This window comes from Diadema setosum, chromosome 2, assembly GCF_964275005.1.
Source record: "Diadema setosum chromosome 2, eeDiaSeto1, whole genome shotgun sequence".
Classification (NCBI taxonomy): Eukaryota; Metazoa; Echinodermata; class Echinoidea; order Diadematoida; family Diadematidae; genus Diadema; species Diadema setosum.
This window is the reverse complement of record NC_092686.1, coordinates 45,440,978-45,458,154: the sequence shown is the minus strand read 5'-3', so window position 1 is coordinate 45,458,154 and position 17,177 is coordinate 45,440,978. Positions and strand designations below refer to the sequence as shown.

At 36.4% G+C, this 17,177-nt stretch overlaps 1 protein-coding gene across 1 annotated transcript in view; it reads left to right on the top strand.

Annotated features, from left to right (window-relative positions):
• Positions 1-14,430, top strand: part of LOC140245606 (uncharacterized) — a 78,327-nt gene extending 63,897 nt beyond the window's left edge. The window contains exons 2-4 of the mRNA XM_072325173.1: positions 10,331-10,612; positions 13,034-13,311; positions 13,843-14,430. Coding sequence (XP_072181274.1) covers positions 10,354-10,612; positions 13,034-13,311; positions 13,843-14,430 — 1,125 coding nt within the window. The 5' untranslated portion in view covers positions 10,331-10,353. The remainder of the gene's footprint in view (positions 1-10,330; positions 10,613-13,033; positions 13,312-13,842) is intronic.
• The last annotated feature ends 2,747 nt before the right edge of the window (positions 14,431-17,177 follow it).

Here is a 17,177-nt window from a genome sequence, read left to right as displayed (position 1 = left end):
ATGGTTTTTTTCATCATTCAATAGCTCAGGATGTGTAGTTTGCAATGCGTGTGTGGCTATCTTTAAATGTTTGTGTTTTGATAATCTTAAGGTGTGTCTGTTTTAAGAGTGAGAGAGAGAGTGTGTGTGTGTGTGTGTTGTGTATGTGTATAGAATGTGGTCTCAACGCTCATTACGTTATTTTATGAAAATGTAAAGTTTTTATTGATGAGTAGGGCCTGGTAACGTAAATTTTGTGTAAGCTGAAATATTTCTGATGGATACAAACCCGTGTTGATTAATCTGTATTATTCGAAATTCACGTAAATCGCCGAATGTTATCCATTCCCCTTGGATTTGACTAAAAGGAGAGGCTGCGGTTTTGATATGAAATAGATGTACATGTATAAACAAAGGAAAAATAGATGGAGATACATGCGTATATAGAGTATTAGACAGTGCAATCTTCAATGTATGAGGTTGTTAGGGTGTCTGTTTTATCTGTTCGTAGATTTTTGGTAATGGTTGTTTGATTTTAATCTTTGTTTTGTGATAATGATATTCTTTGCATTGTACATTGTATAAGGTATCTTCACGTTTTTATGTATAATTTGTTTTGTAAACTGGAATTATAAGTCTTCCTACTTTTCACCCGTCTGTGTTTTTTGGATGGCAATAAACCTGATCAATTTCAATTTCAAAAAGTGGTGGCTCGCCACCCTATATTTTCGGTGGTATATTTTCGTTGCCCCCTTAATTGTTTGAAACATCTCTGCAAGAGAGGTATAATTTACAAGACGTTGAAACAGTTCCACTAACAAAACCCCCATTTCAACCCGTGATCACGTGACACTACACCACCTGTACGAGCATAAAGGCATGATGATGGCTGCCAGTATAGCGCCAGTATCCTCCTTTGAAGGGCGCTCTGGGCGCCTGATCGAGAATGTCTGAACTTCAACTGTTCAGTCAGTTATCCTGTTGGGTTATTGATTTCCGTTATCCGAAGTCAAGGTTTAGATGCGATTGTTAGGAAGGCGTAGGTAAGCAGTGGTAAGTCTTCAGGTAAGTCGTGAAATATGCTAAAGAATCTGCCTTCCTGATCCATCGACGGAGGGCATTCCAAAGCTTTGGTTCAGAGATGTTATAGAAGGTTCTGTCTCCCTGAGCTGTGAGGTTGAGAAATTCCTTTGGTCTTGATCTTGTCTCGCTAATCTCAGGCTATGAGCTGGTTAATGCCTCATTAGGAGCTCTGAAATGTAGGATGGAGATTTATAAATTGCCATCAAGCGCTTTATAAACACAAGAACTACATGTCTGAAGATAGCAGGGAGGTGGAAGTCTCTTCCACCTCCCTGATAATAGGACGCCAACAAAGATCTTGCTAAATGGGGCTAATAGGAACCCTCTTCCTTTGTTGAGTCACTTGCCGTGTAGCCATATTCTGGAGTTTCTCTGAAGTCTGCGCTGTAGACTTTGGCTCAAACCAGTCAGACTGAATTCCGCATGTCCAGTCGAGTTGAAAGCATGAATGAGTAGTTCTTATGTCTGTTCACATGCTCGCAAATTCCACGAAGGTTTGGTATGTAGTTCATAATATGTTTTTCGCATAGTTTCTAATCTATCTCTTTCTAAATATCTCTCCTGTTATCTCTCTCCCTTCGCGTCTCCGGGAGTTTTTGCTAGACGACGGGAAGACCGAGAATACGCGGAAGCAATCAGCTGTAACAGTCCCCGTACTCGGACTCCCGTCCCCATATTATCTCGGCAGTTTCGCTTCCCTGTTAGGACGGAGGCGTGGGGACAAGATCGCTGATTAGCTGGCTGGCTGGCTGACTCACTCCTGCCCAGCTGCATCGGGCCGAGCGCTATTTTGGCCGAATACCGTACTCGTTTTCCCCAGGACCGGTCGTGAGTTTGCAGGCGCAAACCCTTGTTAGTCGTAAAGGAGTCTGCGCCAAGACTACTACATGCACCACTCCGGCACTGTCCCATAGGCCCTGTAAGCTTCTCAGAGAGGCTGCAGTGCAGTGGTGCGTGTATTAGTCTTGGCGCATGTAGACTCCTATACGACAAACAAGAGTTTGTGCCTGCAAACTAGGTCGTATCTCGGATTTGATCATGCACAGAAGCAAATTTTGCACACGGCACGCTCAAATCTCCGCTGCGTCATGCTTGCGAAAACTTCCTATTATTATCCCTTGTAGCCACCACTTAGGTCTTCCTTTTCTTCTCAGCACAAACATGATTTCAGAATTTCACTGGGGAAGGACGGCTTGCCCATATTTAATATATTTTTGTGCATAAGTTTTTGTGCATATATAAATGTACATATAAATTACATATATATAATCATGATTGTGAAATATGCTTAACTTGCCTGTATAGCAGCTGTTTTAACATGTACAAGTATAATTGAGTTATTTGGAAATTTTGTTCATTATGTATTATTCTATTTTTAAAAAAAATTATGATTGCATGGTTTCATGCTGCAATCGAAGTATGATTGCAATATTACGTATGGTATTACCCAAAGGAAATGTAAAAATAAAATCAACAACAACTGCAATTCATCCGTGTGGCTGTGAATTAATTTTTGTCAACCATTTATACTTAATACCTGAAATCAGAGGTCTCCGTACCTTGATCTTAGGTGAAAGGTCATTATAATTTGATTAAAATGTCGTAGTCCAGCCATAATTCCATCTAGTTGTCCAGGGCGATCAAGAAAGATAAAAATGAATAGACAGTTACAAGTGTGAGCAGTTTGATAATATCTGACTGGGGGGGGGGGGGGATCAAAGTTAACGGTCACAAAATCAGTTAAAGGGATGTTATAATATTGGTGGAGATAAAAATTGAGCTTTCAAGATTTTGCGAGATACCAAGAACCACTTATGAAATAATACAGTGCATACTAGTCTGAAAGAAATAAAAGGTTTCTTTATTATATGAAAATCAGTTTTTGAATGGATTAGCCATTCGAAAAAATAAAACCAAGTAAAACAAAACAATCCTTCTTTTAGATTGCTGTCTTGGATGTCTCAGCCATTTCAAAACCAATTTTCATCAAATAAACGTTGAATCCGTCTTTGATTTACCTGTTCTTTCATATTTCATGAGAGGCTTCTCATTTTCTCACTGAAAAGTTATAGAAACCTTAAGTTAGGTCTCAACCAAATCTATACAATCCCTTTAAGGTATTTTTCTTTTTGCTATGGTTCCGCCAGGTGAGTCATAAGGTAATGTTTGTTATTTGGATAGCAATATAATAGTATTTATGGTGGAAAAAGACGAGTGGTCGAGATCATTGAACTTCAAAATGAAAGCTGAAGGTCCATGTAGTTTTGACGCTATATATTGTAATAGTGACTGGGGAGAAGTGGAGGTAGCCCAGTTAACTGTGAGGCATTCGAATTTTTTTTAGTGGTTGTTTATTTGTTTGTTACTCATTATATATATATATATATATATATATATATATATATATATATATATGTATAAGACAAATCAAAGAATAAATATGCACATTAGTGGCAATCATGGCTTGCGTGTACTTTTATATGTTCAATAAAGAAAGCCTGTTCACGTTCTCCCATCCATTGCATGTGCTCCTTTTTGCCTGTATGAGTAATCGTGACTGTGTGTGGTTGATAGATACACAGCGTTTTTATAGGGCCATATACATCTGTTGTAGAAACATTCCATTAGATGATATCAATATTACGTCATTCCAGTAGATTTGCTAAGAGCGTAAAAAGGGATAATCACCACAGTTTAAATACATATACTACTGCGCTACTTGGCAGACAGGTTCCATGTGGCAATTTTGATTTTTTTTTTCATCCAAAGAGACACTGTATCTGTGCAAAAACCTCTTATTTTCTTTATTCATGCAAATTAATTTGTGAAAACCTAGAAAAAACTTGTAAATATCTCATTCTAGACAAATTTAATACCCGGCAGAAACATTCCATGAAAAAAGAGAACATAATGTGAATGATTGGAGGATACATGATCATTACGACCTAATTCACATATATAATTATGGAAATATATAAGTAACACATTAATTTTTGATTTTTTCCTCACAAATCAAGGACTAAACAGACAGTATCGGTCTAGCCCAGGCGTCCCGATGGTCAAAACAAACCGTGGATTATCCAGATATGAATTAACTATCTTTCTATGCAAATTACTTTAAAGTACCTAATTAGCATATTGCGTATATTAGTTCCTGAATTATATATTGATATAACCAGTAGGCAGAAAGTGTCCAAGTTAATGACTTACTTTGAACAAAATTTCAAAATGCGAATTGATGGAGAAGTTCAGCCCAAATAATCTCAATGTTGTGCTCACGTGGAGATCAAATTGTCCTTAGATCATACAGATATGCATAAACGACTATTCAAATGACCACTTTCAAAGAATGAAACTTTTTGAAACTGAATCCATTTCATCTCGAAATGATGGACTGAATTGATTAGCTATTAATTTGAATGATTAGTACTCCTTTCCTAAGGCTTTTCCTACATCAATTGCCTTTTACTAAGCATTATCATGCAAAAAAAATTGAGTTTATGAAAATATGAGATTCTTTGATTTTTGCAACATTTCTCATTACGAGGGATTTGGGGGAAATTATATATATCATAATTACATATATAATTTATTATATATGTATATATATATATATATATATATATATAGAGAGAGAGAGAGAGAGAGAGAGAGAGAGCCTCATCGACGGGCACACATCGATAAAAACAGGAGAGATCTATTGTAACAACATGTTTATGTTTACTGCAGAGCTTATTTTGTATACTGCTTTTGATTTCTAATACATAGCTGTATGCTGATGTACCTATGTTTTATAAATTTATTTCTTACACCATTCTAATTTACGGTAGATGGTAGATAGAAGGATCGTATTAAAATAAAATTCTATTACATTGATCCTTTTTACACCGTGAATGCAAGCTTTAATTTCAATTTTTAAACCTTTACACTTTTGAAGCCAAAGAGCCAAGAGATGAAAAGGGCAAAAGGAGTTTCATCGAAATATGACCTAAGACAAAAAATGAAATTAAGAGAATTGAGGAACAAATTTCACTTTCGCATGAAAAAAGGCTTGCATTTTTTTAATGTAGCGATCAATAGGCCTGTTCAGTGAAAACATAAACTTACTTTTCATTGTTATGGCAGGCATGTTTGTACTAAGGAATAACACTAGTACTTGCCAGTTGATTTCTCTAGCTAGTCATCTTACTCGCGCGCCTTGTTAATTTGTGTTCTGTTGAAAAGTCAAAATAAATCATGAATCAAATTGAACTCTTAATTTCATTGTGCATCCTCAATTGGGGAAAGTTTCGATGGAAGTGTATGATGCCAGTTTGAGAGAGAAATATAGATATGTGATTTGAAGTGTGTTGTCAGTTTTATAATTAATTGTACATTTATGAGTGAAAAGGCTCTGGAAAAATCTGCAGCAATTACTGTATGTATATAAACATCAAAGGATTCAAATAAGACTTTATGAAATAATTTTTGTTTCGTTTTGCATTATTAAACTGTAATACGTACCGAATATAAATGGTTTAATGAATAATAATACTGTATAATGAAAAGATAAAAGAAATCACAAAAAAAAAAAATGGTTTCTGGGACGTGATTGGTAAAACTGGCCCAGGAAGAAGCTTCCTTGACTGTCGCAAATATTCCTCTCGAGGGAGCTTAATACTGATATCTTCCTTACGAGTTTCATGCTTTGATTTATACTGTAATATTTTGTTCTCCTTTGCACGATACTTCATCAAAATTAAAGCAAAATATGCTTCGGGCTGGCCAAAATTAGTAAAAAATTGCAGTAATGATGTAGCAATGATACATGTATTTTTTCCGTATAAATATTTTTCTACTGATTTTTTTAAAGAGAGTTTTTACTAGGCGTAAATATTTACAACTGAGTAACGCAACAATTCAACACAACAACAATAGCAACAACGCCACCACCAACAACGCGGGGATTCCCCTATTCCTCCGAGCGTGTACCTGCCTAGCCGCGTACGTCGGTGAAAAGTGCTATGAGTGCGCGGGTACCGGTGACCCGCGCTGGGGAACTGCAGCTGGCTATGCACGCTGAACAAATTTTACAGTACATGTTGTACAAGTGTATCTACTCGCTTTCCCCCATGGCCATCTTGTGAAATGTAGATTTTGTGCCGGTAGCTGGTGCTTGTGAACGACGGAGACCAAAGAGTCTGCACTTCGCCATCTTCTTTTTACTCTGCATATATATATACACATTATATACGACATTGCTGGTAAGCCCATTTCCTCGTTGCTAGACAATTCACTTGTGTTTAAACGCAGTTTAAAGTCTCAGTGCTGAGACTGTAGATAGAGCGAAGTGTCGCTGGCAAATAATGACAATATAAATCAGCTAGGTGTGTGCGGTCACTCGTACCACACCAGGGAGAAGAAGTGGCCGGCGCTGATTACTTTAGACTATCAGTAGGCCTATGTATAATATGTATATCATATATATATATATATATATATATATATATATATCATATTCTGGCACCAAAATCAGTATTTCCAAGCACTCACGTAGATACGAACCAAATCGGATATATCGTCTCTCAATGCTGCTCTTCACGAGATTCGCGACGTTGGTTGCCAGTGCAGTAGGAAAATGAAGTAAGCCGTCTAATTCTACGCGAATTATTATTATCACTATTATTATTTTTATTATCATTATTATTAATAAATACTACATTTTTTCCAAAAAATGTTTTTAATGTGAGTCATTTTGCTTTCAGTCACAAGAGGTATACCAGTACAATGTATTTGTGTAATCTGTGTTGTTGGATGACTGACAAAATAGATGAAAAAAAAAAAATTCTTGCGCGCGTCGTTTTGGCGCCACATTGTGTTTCCTTGTGTGTGTGTGTGTGTGTTTTTACTATTTTCTACTTTTAAATGGATGATAACACAACAACGGCATGTAAGTGCAGAACCAGGAACAAAAAGTTTTACAGACCTCCCCCCCCCCAAAAAAAAAAAGGATTCGCGACTTTTGAAAAGCAACCATGCACTTTCTCTCTAGTGTTTGCTCACTTATGCTTGACTGAACAGATCATTCTCGTTTTCACACAGACGTTATACACTTAGTGCAGGAATACCCCTGCAAAATTAATTTGCTCGACGCATGATGTTCGTTCAAAAGTTACGCTATTTGGATAAAGGGGGGGGGGGATGGGGTACTTTTTCAGTTGTGTGTATAATCAGAAAAAAACCCCAATGGTCCAAAAACGAATCCTTTGAGCACTCCACGCCGAATACGTATACAAAGAGACATAGTCCTAATTGCCCATCATTACAAACTGAAAGCGATTAGGCATTTGTGAACAAGTTTTCTAATTCTACAAAATTGAATGGATCGAGAATATCAAAACAGATCAATATTGAACATACTGTTTTGACAAACTGCTGTTTTACCTTAATGCCTGTGTTCCGAAATGTTCTGAACAAAATCCATGCTGAGTATTAATAAAATAGAATAAGTGAAAAGTAGACTGTAAAAATATTTCTCAAATATTTTGGGGACAAAACTGCATAACTATATAATACATCTACTTGACGGTAAATTGGATGGTCAAATAAGAAATATTATCACTTAAAAAAAAAAAAAACAGGATTTACTTTCGCAATGTGAACTGATCCGGGAATACACCATCAGAAATACATGAATTAAACAAAAAGGAGAACAAATTACATAAATCACTCCTTTCACTACATCAACAAAATAATCACCAATCATAAGAAACAAAATACACTCAGCAAAAAACGAAAGTAAGCACTTTTCAAGGTCATATTTTTCATTGAAGATTTTGATGAAAATCAATGTATTATATACCATATCAAAGGTAATTTAATCGGCTATCATGTTAGTAGGTTAATTTAAAAGGGAACTTTACGCATGAGTGAACACAATTCATTCTTGCCCGCCAAGGCACAAAAGTAAAAATTGCAAAAATTGACAAGTTGTCTTTCATTTGGCAATGTCCTTCAAGATAACAATGACAACAAAAGCCAGTTTAGCATAATGAGAGACATGAATGAAATAGCAAAAAGAAAATTTTGTTCTCTTTATCTCTGTATAACATCAAACAAAAACAAAATGGGAAACTAAAGGGGGAAAGTCAGAACTTTCTGTCAGCTTGAACTTCAAACGACATAGGGAGTAATGGCACAAAGATGATTAAATAAACAAAATTTCTTTACTTTACTCTTGTTATAATAATAGTAATTTAAGGCTCATGAGATAAATTTAAGAACCAAATATTATTTACAATTTTCCTCGTTTGAAAACAAATTGAAAATTTTGATGAAAATCAATGTATTATATACCATATCAAAGGTAATTTAATCGGCTATCATGTTAGTAGGTTAATTTAAAAGGGAACTTTACGCATGAGTGAACACAATTCATTCTTGCCCGCCAAGGCACAAAAGTAAAAATTGCAAAAATTGACAAGTTGTCTTTCATTTGGCAATGTCCTTCAAGATAACAATGACAACAAAAGCCAGTTTAGCATAATGAGAGACATGAATGAAATAGCAAAAAGAAAATTTTGTTCTCTTTATCTCTGTATAACATCAAACAAAAACAAAATGGGAAACTAAAGGGGGAAAGTCAGAACTTTCTGTCAGCTTGAACTTCAAACGACATAGGGAGTAATGGCACAAAGATGATTAAATAAACAAAATTTCTTTACTTTACTCTTGTTATAATAATAGTAATTTAAGGCTCATGAGATAAATTTAAGAACCAAATATTATTTACAATTTTCCTCGTTTGAAAACAAATTGAAATTTCTATAATTTTTGTTGATATTGCTTCTGTTATTTCATTTGAATTTAGGTTTGACCACAGATTCTTCGTTTTTTTCCTTTAGTTTTGGCCTTTGTTGATATTTTGGGCTTCAAAGATATCATAAAGATCAAAGGTTTATTTTTGCAACTTAATTAATGTATCGTGTTGAATTTGTCTTTTGTTATTTTTGAAATATGGAAGAGCACTTGCAGATGAATGACAACTTGTTCATTTTTGCAATTTTTGCTTTTGTGCCGTGGAAGAGAAAAACAGGTGTTCACTCATGCGTAAAGTTTCCCTTTATATTGACTTACTAGACTGATAACCAATTAAATTGCCTTCAATATGGTGTATAATACATTAACTTTTAGCCAAATATTCTATGAGAAATATAAACTTGAAAAAGTGTTTACTTTCTTTTTTGCTGAGTGTATTTTCCCCCTATTCATAAATATTCAAAAAGAGAAGAAGAACCTGTATATATCAAAAGAGTGCAAAGATTTATTAGGTATAACCTGTAACAACGAACACTATTATGCATTCTTATTCGAAACATTTTCTATCTCAATAACAAATCTTTCACAAAATTCATTATTTTCCTTCAAATATTCTATATGTATATTTTACTTGACCCGATACAAAAACATCTATTACACCAACACCTCTTTTACCATTTCTATATTCGCAAAATTGTAACACTGAATACATTGTATAACACGTGCGAGTGTCATTCTTCAGTCAAGATTCTGTGACTCCCAGGACAAGAAAAAAGAAAGAAAGAAAGAGAAATATAGTGTTTCGAACTCTGCAATAAGATGAACATTCATATCATCAAAATACCTTTTTTTTTACAACTCGGGAAATGTTTATAGAAGCCTTGTCATGGAATTCATCATGTAAATAGAATAATCGATCTCTCTCAATATTTTCGTCATTACGATAATGAGTGATATAACTTGTGAGATTGTGCCAAGATCTAACTTAATGATTGCACATACGGAGACACAGATGCAAGTGTATAAATGCTGTGAGTTGATATACGGAGTTGGTGCGAAACTATACAATAGCGCGCCTTAAGCTGGCATGCATTTGCCCATTCTCATATTATATGCGGCTTCTTCAGATAAGAAATTAAATGAGATATCAAATTGAAAAAAAAAAACCTTCCGCATTACCTCTCTCCAAAAAATCAAAACCTAAAACTACTCTCGGTTTTTTTTTCCCACTTCGCATTATGATTTTAGATGACAAACAACTAAAGGCCAAATTCTAACACTTGCTATAGAAAAAAAAAGTGCAGTCATCGAAATACAAAACATTGATTATATTTGATGTAGCACCATGAATGAATGATGGCTCACTGAATAATAGAATAAAAGTGAGTTGATATTGTGACTTGGGCTTTGAAACAGCATAGATTCGTCTATGTCTATATATTTCACATGAAGTGTTACTCATCTTCTACAGAAGCTCCAGTCACCGTCTAAAGGATGTCAACAATAATTGGAGTCTGCTCATCTGCCAGGCAGGATAATGTCAGTGGGTTGCTCTCAAGGCTGAACAGAATTCCTAATGTAGAAGCTCAATTTGTTGAGCTGCCGTACAATGACCTGGACGGGTTCCGACTGCCAAAAGGGCGCCTGCATGGAATCATCCTCTGTCACTCCATCCACAATCGTCGTTTCGCAATAACAGATGTCACAGATGCCCTCTACAACAAGTTCCTGCGACATGCCAAACATACCCTTGGTTAGTCCTTGCATTGATTATTACAGCTTCCATCCACAGTAAAACACGGTTCGTGTTAACGCAGTCTTTCTTTGCATAGCATTCACAAAGTGATAGGATCTCAATTTGCACTGCAGCATAGTGGATAAGACTCCTGATCCACTCCAATGCTTACGCCATTGGACGAGATGTTTTTGCCCACCACGTCTGCATCTTTCTCTATCCAGGAATTAGTACACGAATTCACAGTGTTTTGCATAATATCTATATATCTATACAATTATATATTATATTATTACCTATACGAGGTAGTTTTGCGAGGCAATTACAGTTGGTATTTTGCAGGGTCGGGAGTTCAGCAGGCGACATTAGAGCATATCACGAGCATCCGGGGGTTTAACATATACAGTGGACTCCTGTTATAACGAAATCCTCGGACCGGCAGTTTTCTTTCGTTAGATCGGAATGTTGTTATAACTGAACAAATAAACAATAGAAATACATATAGTGGATGACATTGCAGCTCAAATTTTTACTTCGTTATAACCAGAATTTTGTTATAACCGTGGTCGTTATAATAGGAGTGCACTGTAAAACAGGGAGGTGGGGAGAGAAAGAGTGGAATCTCTCTCCCCACCTCCCTGCTTTACACGTAAACATTCCAATCGACCACAAAAAGAAAACATTCCAGGACGCCAGGCTATCAGTTACACGCACCGCAGAAGAACGCTGATAAATCAACTCATACAAAGTAGACCACTTACAGCAGCGCTAGGCGTCTAGTCCATTTGTGCTCAGTAATTGCACAGTGACCATTAGTTTTACAACTCTCCAACTTTAAACAGAGAAGTAAAAATAAAGTGTAAGAGTGTTCAGATGTTTGAAGTTTGCCTGTTACAACTACATATATGTATCTTTGAAGTTGGAGTTGAATGATATACATTGACGAACTATTTTGCAATTATTCAACATGTTGATGGTCTACAGGTAGTCAAATGTGGTTTGATCTGTATCATAGTGTATAGCCGCATTCACATATTTTCTTAATATACCTAGGGGATAGGTAATAATTATGATATTGACTGGCCTTTCTTTCGGGAGGTACCAGATTAATATTGCCCGCACTGAAAACATATTGCCCTCGTCTTCGACTCGGGCAATATGCTTTCAGTTTGGGCAATATTTTCTGGTACCTCCCTCAGGGCCAGTCAATATTATATATATATATATATATATATATATATATATATATAATGGCACACATTTTGATATAGGTAAGGGTAATATAAATGTTAAAAACAACCAGCATTGAAATAGAAGTGTGAGATTAGCTGAAATAAGATCTTTCTTTTTGTTTTGTTTTATATTTTAAAATGTGTAGACTTTGGTAATTATATCAATGCCTACACAGGAAACGAATAATGAAGATAAATACGATAATAATAGTCAAATTGTACCTCTCTAATATTGTTTGTTCCACTACTTTGAAAGAGACAATATTTGATAGATAGTTATTGCAGTCATCAGAAAATTACTCAAGATCACAATTCAAAATTCATCAAACTATAAGGAAATGTAATGGATAGTGCAAAGAAAGGTGAATTTAGTTCAGAAGTGTTTTCTCACTTCGACAGTTCATGGCAATGCTGCTGTAAGCATTGAAATATACTCTCTAAAAAGTGATTTGAAACGGATATGACTCGTTTTTGTGCAGTGGTTACCACATATTTCTTTTAGATTGTAGAGCACGAATAAGAACAAAAACAACAGCTGTTGCCACATAGACTTTAACATGTACATTTATATAGGCAATCTAACAGAATGCCATCGTACAGAGCTGATTTCAAGCTAATTACTCTCAAAAGTTGACACATGTTTTCCTTACTCCATGTCATATGTACTGAAGAATAAAAACTGCCAAAACAACGCCAAACCTAAGAAACTTTTAATATGGTATTTTGCTGTATTGACATAATGTAAACTTATAGAGAAAAAAAGTGGTTTTCCCTTTTGAATGTTTTAATTATTTTGGACAGCTGGGAAACATTACTGAGCAATAATTATTGATTATCATTGTTCATCATTGTTTATTAGACGTATCAGATACGAGAAATCAGATATCCACGTCAGTACAATTGCTAGCTCTGTAGGTTTGTTAAAATATTTCAATTTATGTAGATCTTCCCTAACGACATATTTATCTACCACTGTTCATTGCACCTTTTTTCTTTATACTAGCGAATTTCATTGACCAGAATCCAGTTTGAGTTCGCAAATTGTTCCAAACAAAAGGAAGTTTCTGGTTAATAGAAACAATCTGTAGTTTAGGAAGATGGTAGGTGCTTCATCATTATTAATGTTTTCCCTCTCCTATACGTAATTTTACTCTTTAAGCTAATGTCAGAATTGTTTCAATTTTCTCTTTTTCTTATACCTGTGAAGGCAAAGAAAACGTGGCAGTGATTGGGCACGACTTCTCTTGGCCTCTCTCCTCGGATGATGCTCAGTCAGGAATCAGCCACAGTCAGAAGAAGAGGAACCAAATGGCAGCTTTTGAGATCCAGCAGCCTACAGCCTTTGCTTGCTCCTCTCTGGCCATGGTGTGTGGAAGACTTGATGCAAACTTGGAAATGGATGCTGAGGACTGGGAGAGCTTGGTGTCGTTTGTGACCAACGTGACCCCTTTGATGCAAATCTCTTTTTGGCAAAAAATCATCACAGTAGTGGTTCTATTGACTAGGAATGGCAGGAAGGTCATTTGTATTACATTGCCATACCTTGTCATACCTGTAGCTCTTCTGTCCTGGATGGGATGGCTCTGGCATGGGATTAGAGGTAACAGAGCTCGGGCAAAGGCTGAGCTCGGCAAGAGGGCAGATGCCAGTCCAGAACTTTGGTATACTGTGCCATTCTGGAAAGCTCCATACAGTTTCTTCTGGCATTATAAGCAAACGTCCTTTCAGCGATCACGGTATCTTGTCAGGGTCGCCGGCTCTTCCTGCCTTGCTGTAGTGGTTCTTTTGCCTAGGAATGGCATGAAGGTCATTTGTATCACATTGCCTTACCTTGTCATACCTGTAGCTCTTCTGTCCTGGATGGGATGGCTCTGGCATGGGATTCGAGGTGACAGAGCTCGTTCAAAGGCTGTGCTCAGCAAGAGGGAAGATGCCAGTCCAGAACTTTGGTATACTGTGCCATTCTGGAAAGCTCCATACAGTTTCTTCTGGCATTATAAGCAAACGTCCTTTCAGCGATCATGGTATCTTGTCAGAGTTGCCGGCTCTTCCTGCCTTGCTGTGGTGGTTCTTTTGACTAGGAATGGAATGAAGGTCATTTGTATCACATTGCCTTACCTTGTCATACCTGTAGCTCTTCTGTCCTGGATGGGATGGCTCTGGCATGGGATTCGAGGTGACAGAGCTCGTTCAAAGGCTGTGCTCAGCAAGAGGGAAGATGCCAGTCCAGAACTTTGGTATACTGTGCCATTCTGGAAAGCTCCATACAGTTTCTTCTGGCATTATAAGCAAACGTCCTTTCAGCGATCACGGTATCTTGTCAGGGTCGCCGGCTCTTCCTGCCTTGCTGTAGTGGTTCTTTTGCCTAGGAATGGCATGAAGGTCATTTGTATTGCATTGCCTTACCTTGTCATACCTGTAGCTCTTCTGTCCTGGATGGGATGGCTCTGGCATGGGATTCGAGGTGACAGAGCTCGGGCAAAGGCTGTGCTCAGCAAGAGGGAAGATGCCAGTCCAGAACTTTGGTATACTGTGCCATTCTGGAAAGCTCCATACAGTTTCTTCTGGCATTACCTGCCTTTAATGCTGGAGTGGTTCTTTTGAGTAGAAATGGTCAGTTATATTACATCGTCATACCTTGTCATACCTGTGGCTCTTCTCTCCTCCGTGAGAAGCTTGATTGGCAAGAGTGCTGACGCAGCCCAGGGCCTTGGTATATTGTACCATTTTGGAAAGATTCGTTCAGTTTCTGCCGACATCAATTATAATCGCTATCTATAACTACCTGCAGCATTCAATAGTGGTAGGGGATGGGCGTGATCAGCAGAGGGACAATGACTGTAGGAGCTGCTCATGTCTCTCGATTATAGTCAGCAATGATTTCACAACCTTCTTTGTGATATGTCGCCACTCTTGAACAGAGAAGCAGTCTGTTGAACTGTTGAATGACGATTGAATTGATGACTGAACAAATTAGTATTGCTGCAGAAAGGCAGTGTCTTTGGTTTTTCTTGTGGGGTAAAGAAATCCTTAACAATGAATGGGCAAACACCAAATAATTGACTAGACTTTAGATTGCATAACTTCGCTAAATATGGTTCTGTGTTTATGCCATATATCATTACTTCGATATAGTTACAATGGATTCGTACCTCCTTAGGTGAAAAATGGAAAAAAAAATCGAGTAGCTTTTGTTAGCAAATTTACAAGCTATGATATTGAAAGGGTCCTTGTCAGCAAAGTAGGCAAATTTCGTCGAGACAAAAGATATCTTAAAAAGACGTCTTACGAATGCGTGCAGAATAATAACATAATTTATGGCAGCAACCAGAGAAAATAACAACTCACAAAATTTTAACATTTGGCCTCATAATCAAAACGGATACTTTAAAGGTTGCAATGATATGATATTGTGTATTCCTCAGATGTGACTTTAAAATCATCTTAACTGATCTGTTCCTATTTTTTTTTTTTTTTTTTTGCGGTATGCTGCATATATTTTCATAACAGAAAGCATTTCAGATCATCAAATCAGTAAAGATAAATCCTTAATGCGATTCCGGTGATACGTTGCTCTGTTTTCTTCAAGTTTTCTTGACAGAATTATGTTAACCTGTTCCACATGGGAACCTGGTGGCCTGTGTATTAAGTCTATGGGCATTTCAGAATTCAGTATGGAATGGGTTAAGAGAGTCTCTTTTTGTGAGATAATGAGCATCACCATAGATCATAGAGTAAAATATCCCTTTTCCCGTGAATTACCTGTCGTGCCTATGTCAGCTCTTCCTAATAATTTGGAAATAGTTGTGGACAACTTGCTTGTATTAATGCAGAGTTTTGCCTACTTTATTACAGTGTGTTAGTACCTCAATGAGCTGGGCAGCTTTGTTGAATAGAATATGGGGTTGTGTCTAAAGTGTTGTGTTTACCGTTATCACCAACATAGCCCAAAATCGATCCGTTTGGTGAGATGGTTTCCAGAGTATGAAGAAAAGCGCTCATTGAAGAAATACTTTTTCCGTTTTTGTCGTGAAAATATTGATGTTGCTTGTGCTACTCTGCTGTCATTACATTGCAAACTGTACACATAATTGTTCTTGATTTACATATGTACCTGTAAGTTATACTAATAAGAGGTTATACCCTTTACTTTTCTTTTTCGAGAATATGAAAGTGAGTATGGATCATCCTTATTGTAAAGAGCTACATGCTAGGACGAAGTTTCTATGTTAAGCAAGACACCTTTTGATATTGAGTTGGGAAGCATGCCATACTAAATTTATTGTTATCATTTATATATATAGATATATAAATATATGATATATTTGTATATATAATTTGACCCAACTGGAGTTAGACAATACGTATAGCAATTTAAACATCGGGGGAAAAAACTCGAGGAACAGTCATGCATTCACGGAGATGTAGGTGATAGACTACTAGTACTAAGGGTTTTCTGTGTGTGGCATTTATATGGAACTGAGAGTGTGTAGAGATATTTTCTTCTAGCACATTTTCAATGTGCAGTCTGTGGTGTTTTTGTCTGTTTGCTTTTATCTCATTTATACCAAGGGCTGACGTTTTTTTCTCTGTTTTACTTCTCTCATTTGTGATTTAACCTAAGACTGAGATCACACTTTTGGAGCAGGGCGCATTACAAAGAAAACTTCATCATCATTTTCTTCAAAATGTATTCTGATAAGATTTGGCAGGAATCATTCTTGGAAATGATAAATGTATAAAAGGTATTCAAAATGAATATGTGATTTTCCCACGGGCCGTAGGGTACAGCCTTTGGGGGCCAAAACAAGATGTAAACTTAAGTTATCATGTTTCAATCTAGTACATGAAGAGGTAATTTGTGTGAGTGTGTGTGTGTGTGTGTGTGTGTGTGTGTGTGTGTAATTGTGTTAAGATATTATTTAAGGTAATTTATGAAATATTGCCATTATTTTGTGAGGCCGTAAATAAAATATTTGCAATTCAGTTATAATTCAGGAATAATTTACGAAGCTAGAAAACCAAATAGATTGACCTTCTGTCATTGCTCTGGCACTGTCTATTCCCTAAAAAAAATTACGCTACAAGAAGGACGCTGCAGTTTTTTTTTGTCACCCAATGTGTGCATCATTAATTTGTTTGTAATATCTAAGAATTACAGGATCTTTCTGCTAGAAACCATTTTGGGGTAATGTCACCATACGTTATCAATTTGTAATCGAGTTTAAGGTACAATTTCACTCTATATTCAAGTTGGCTATGATAAGAGTTCATTGAACTGTGAAATGAAAACGATAGTAGATATTTTTTATATTGATATAAGGCAAGAAAGTCATGGCATAATATAGAAC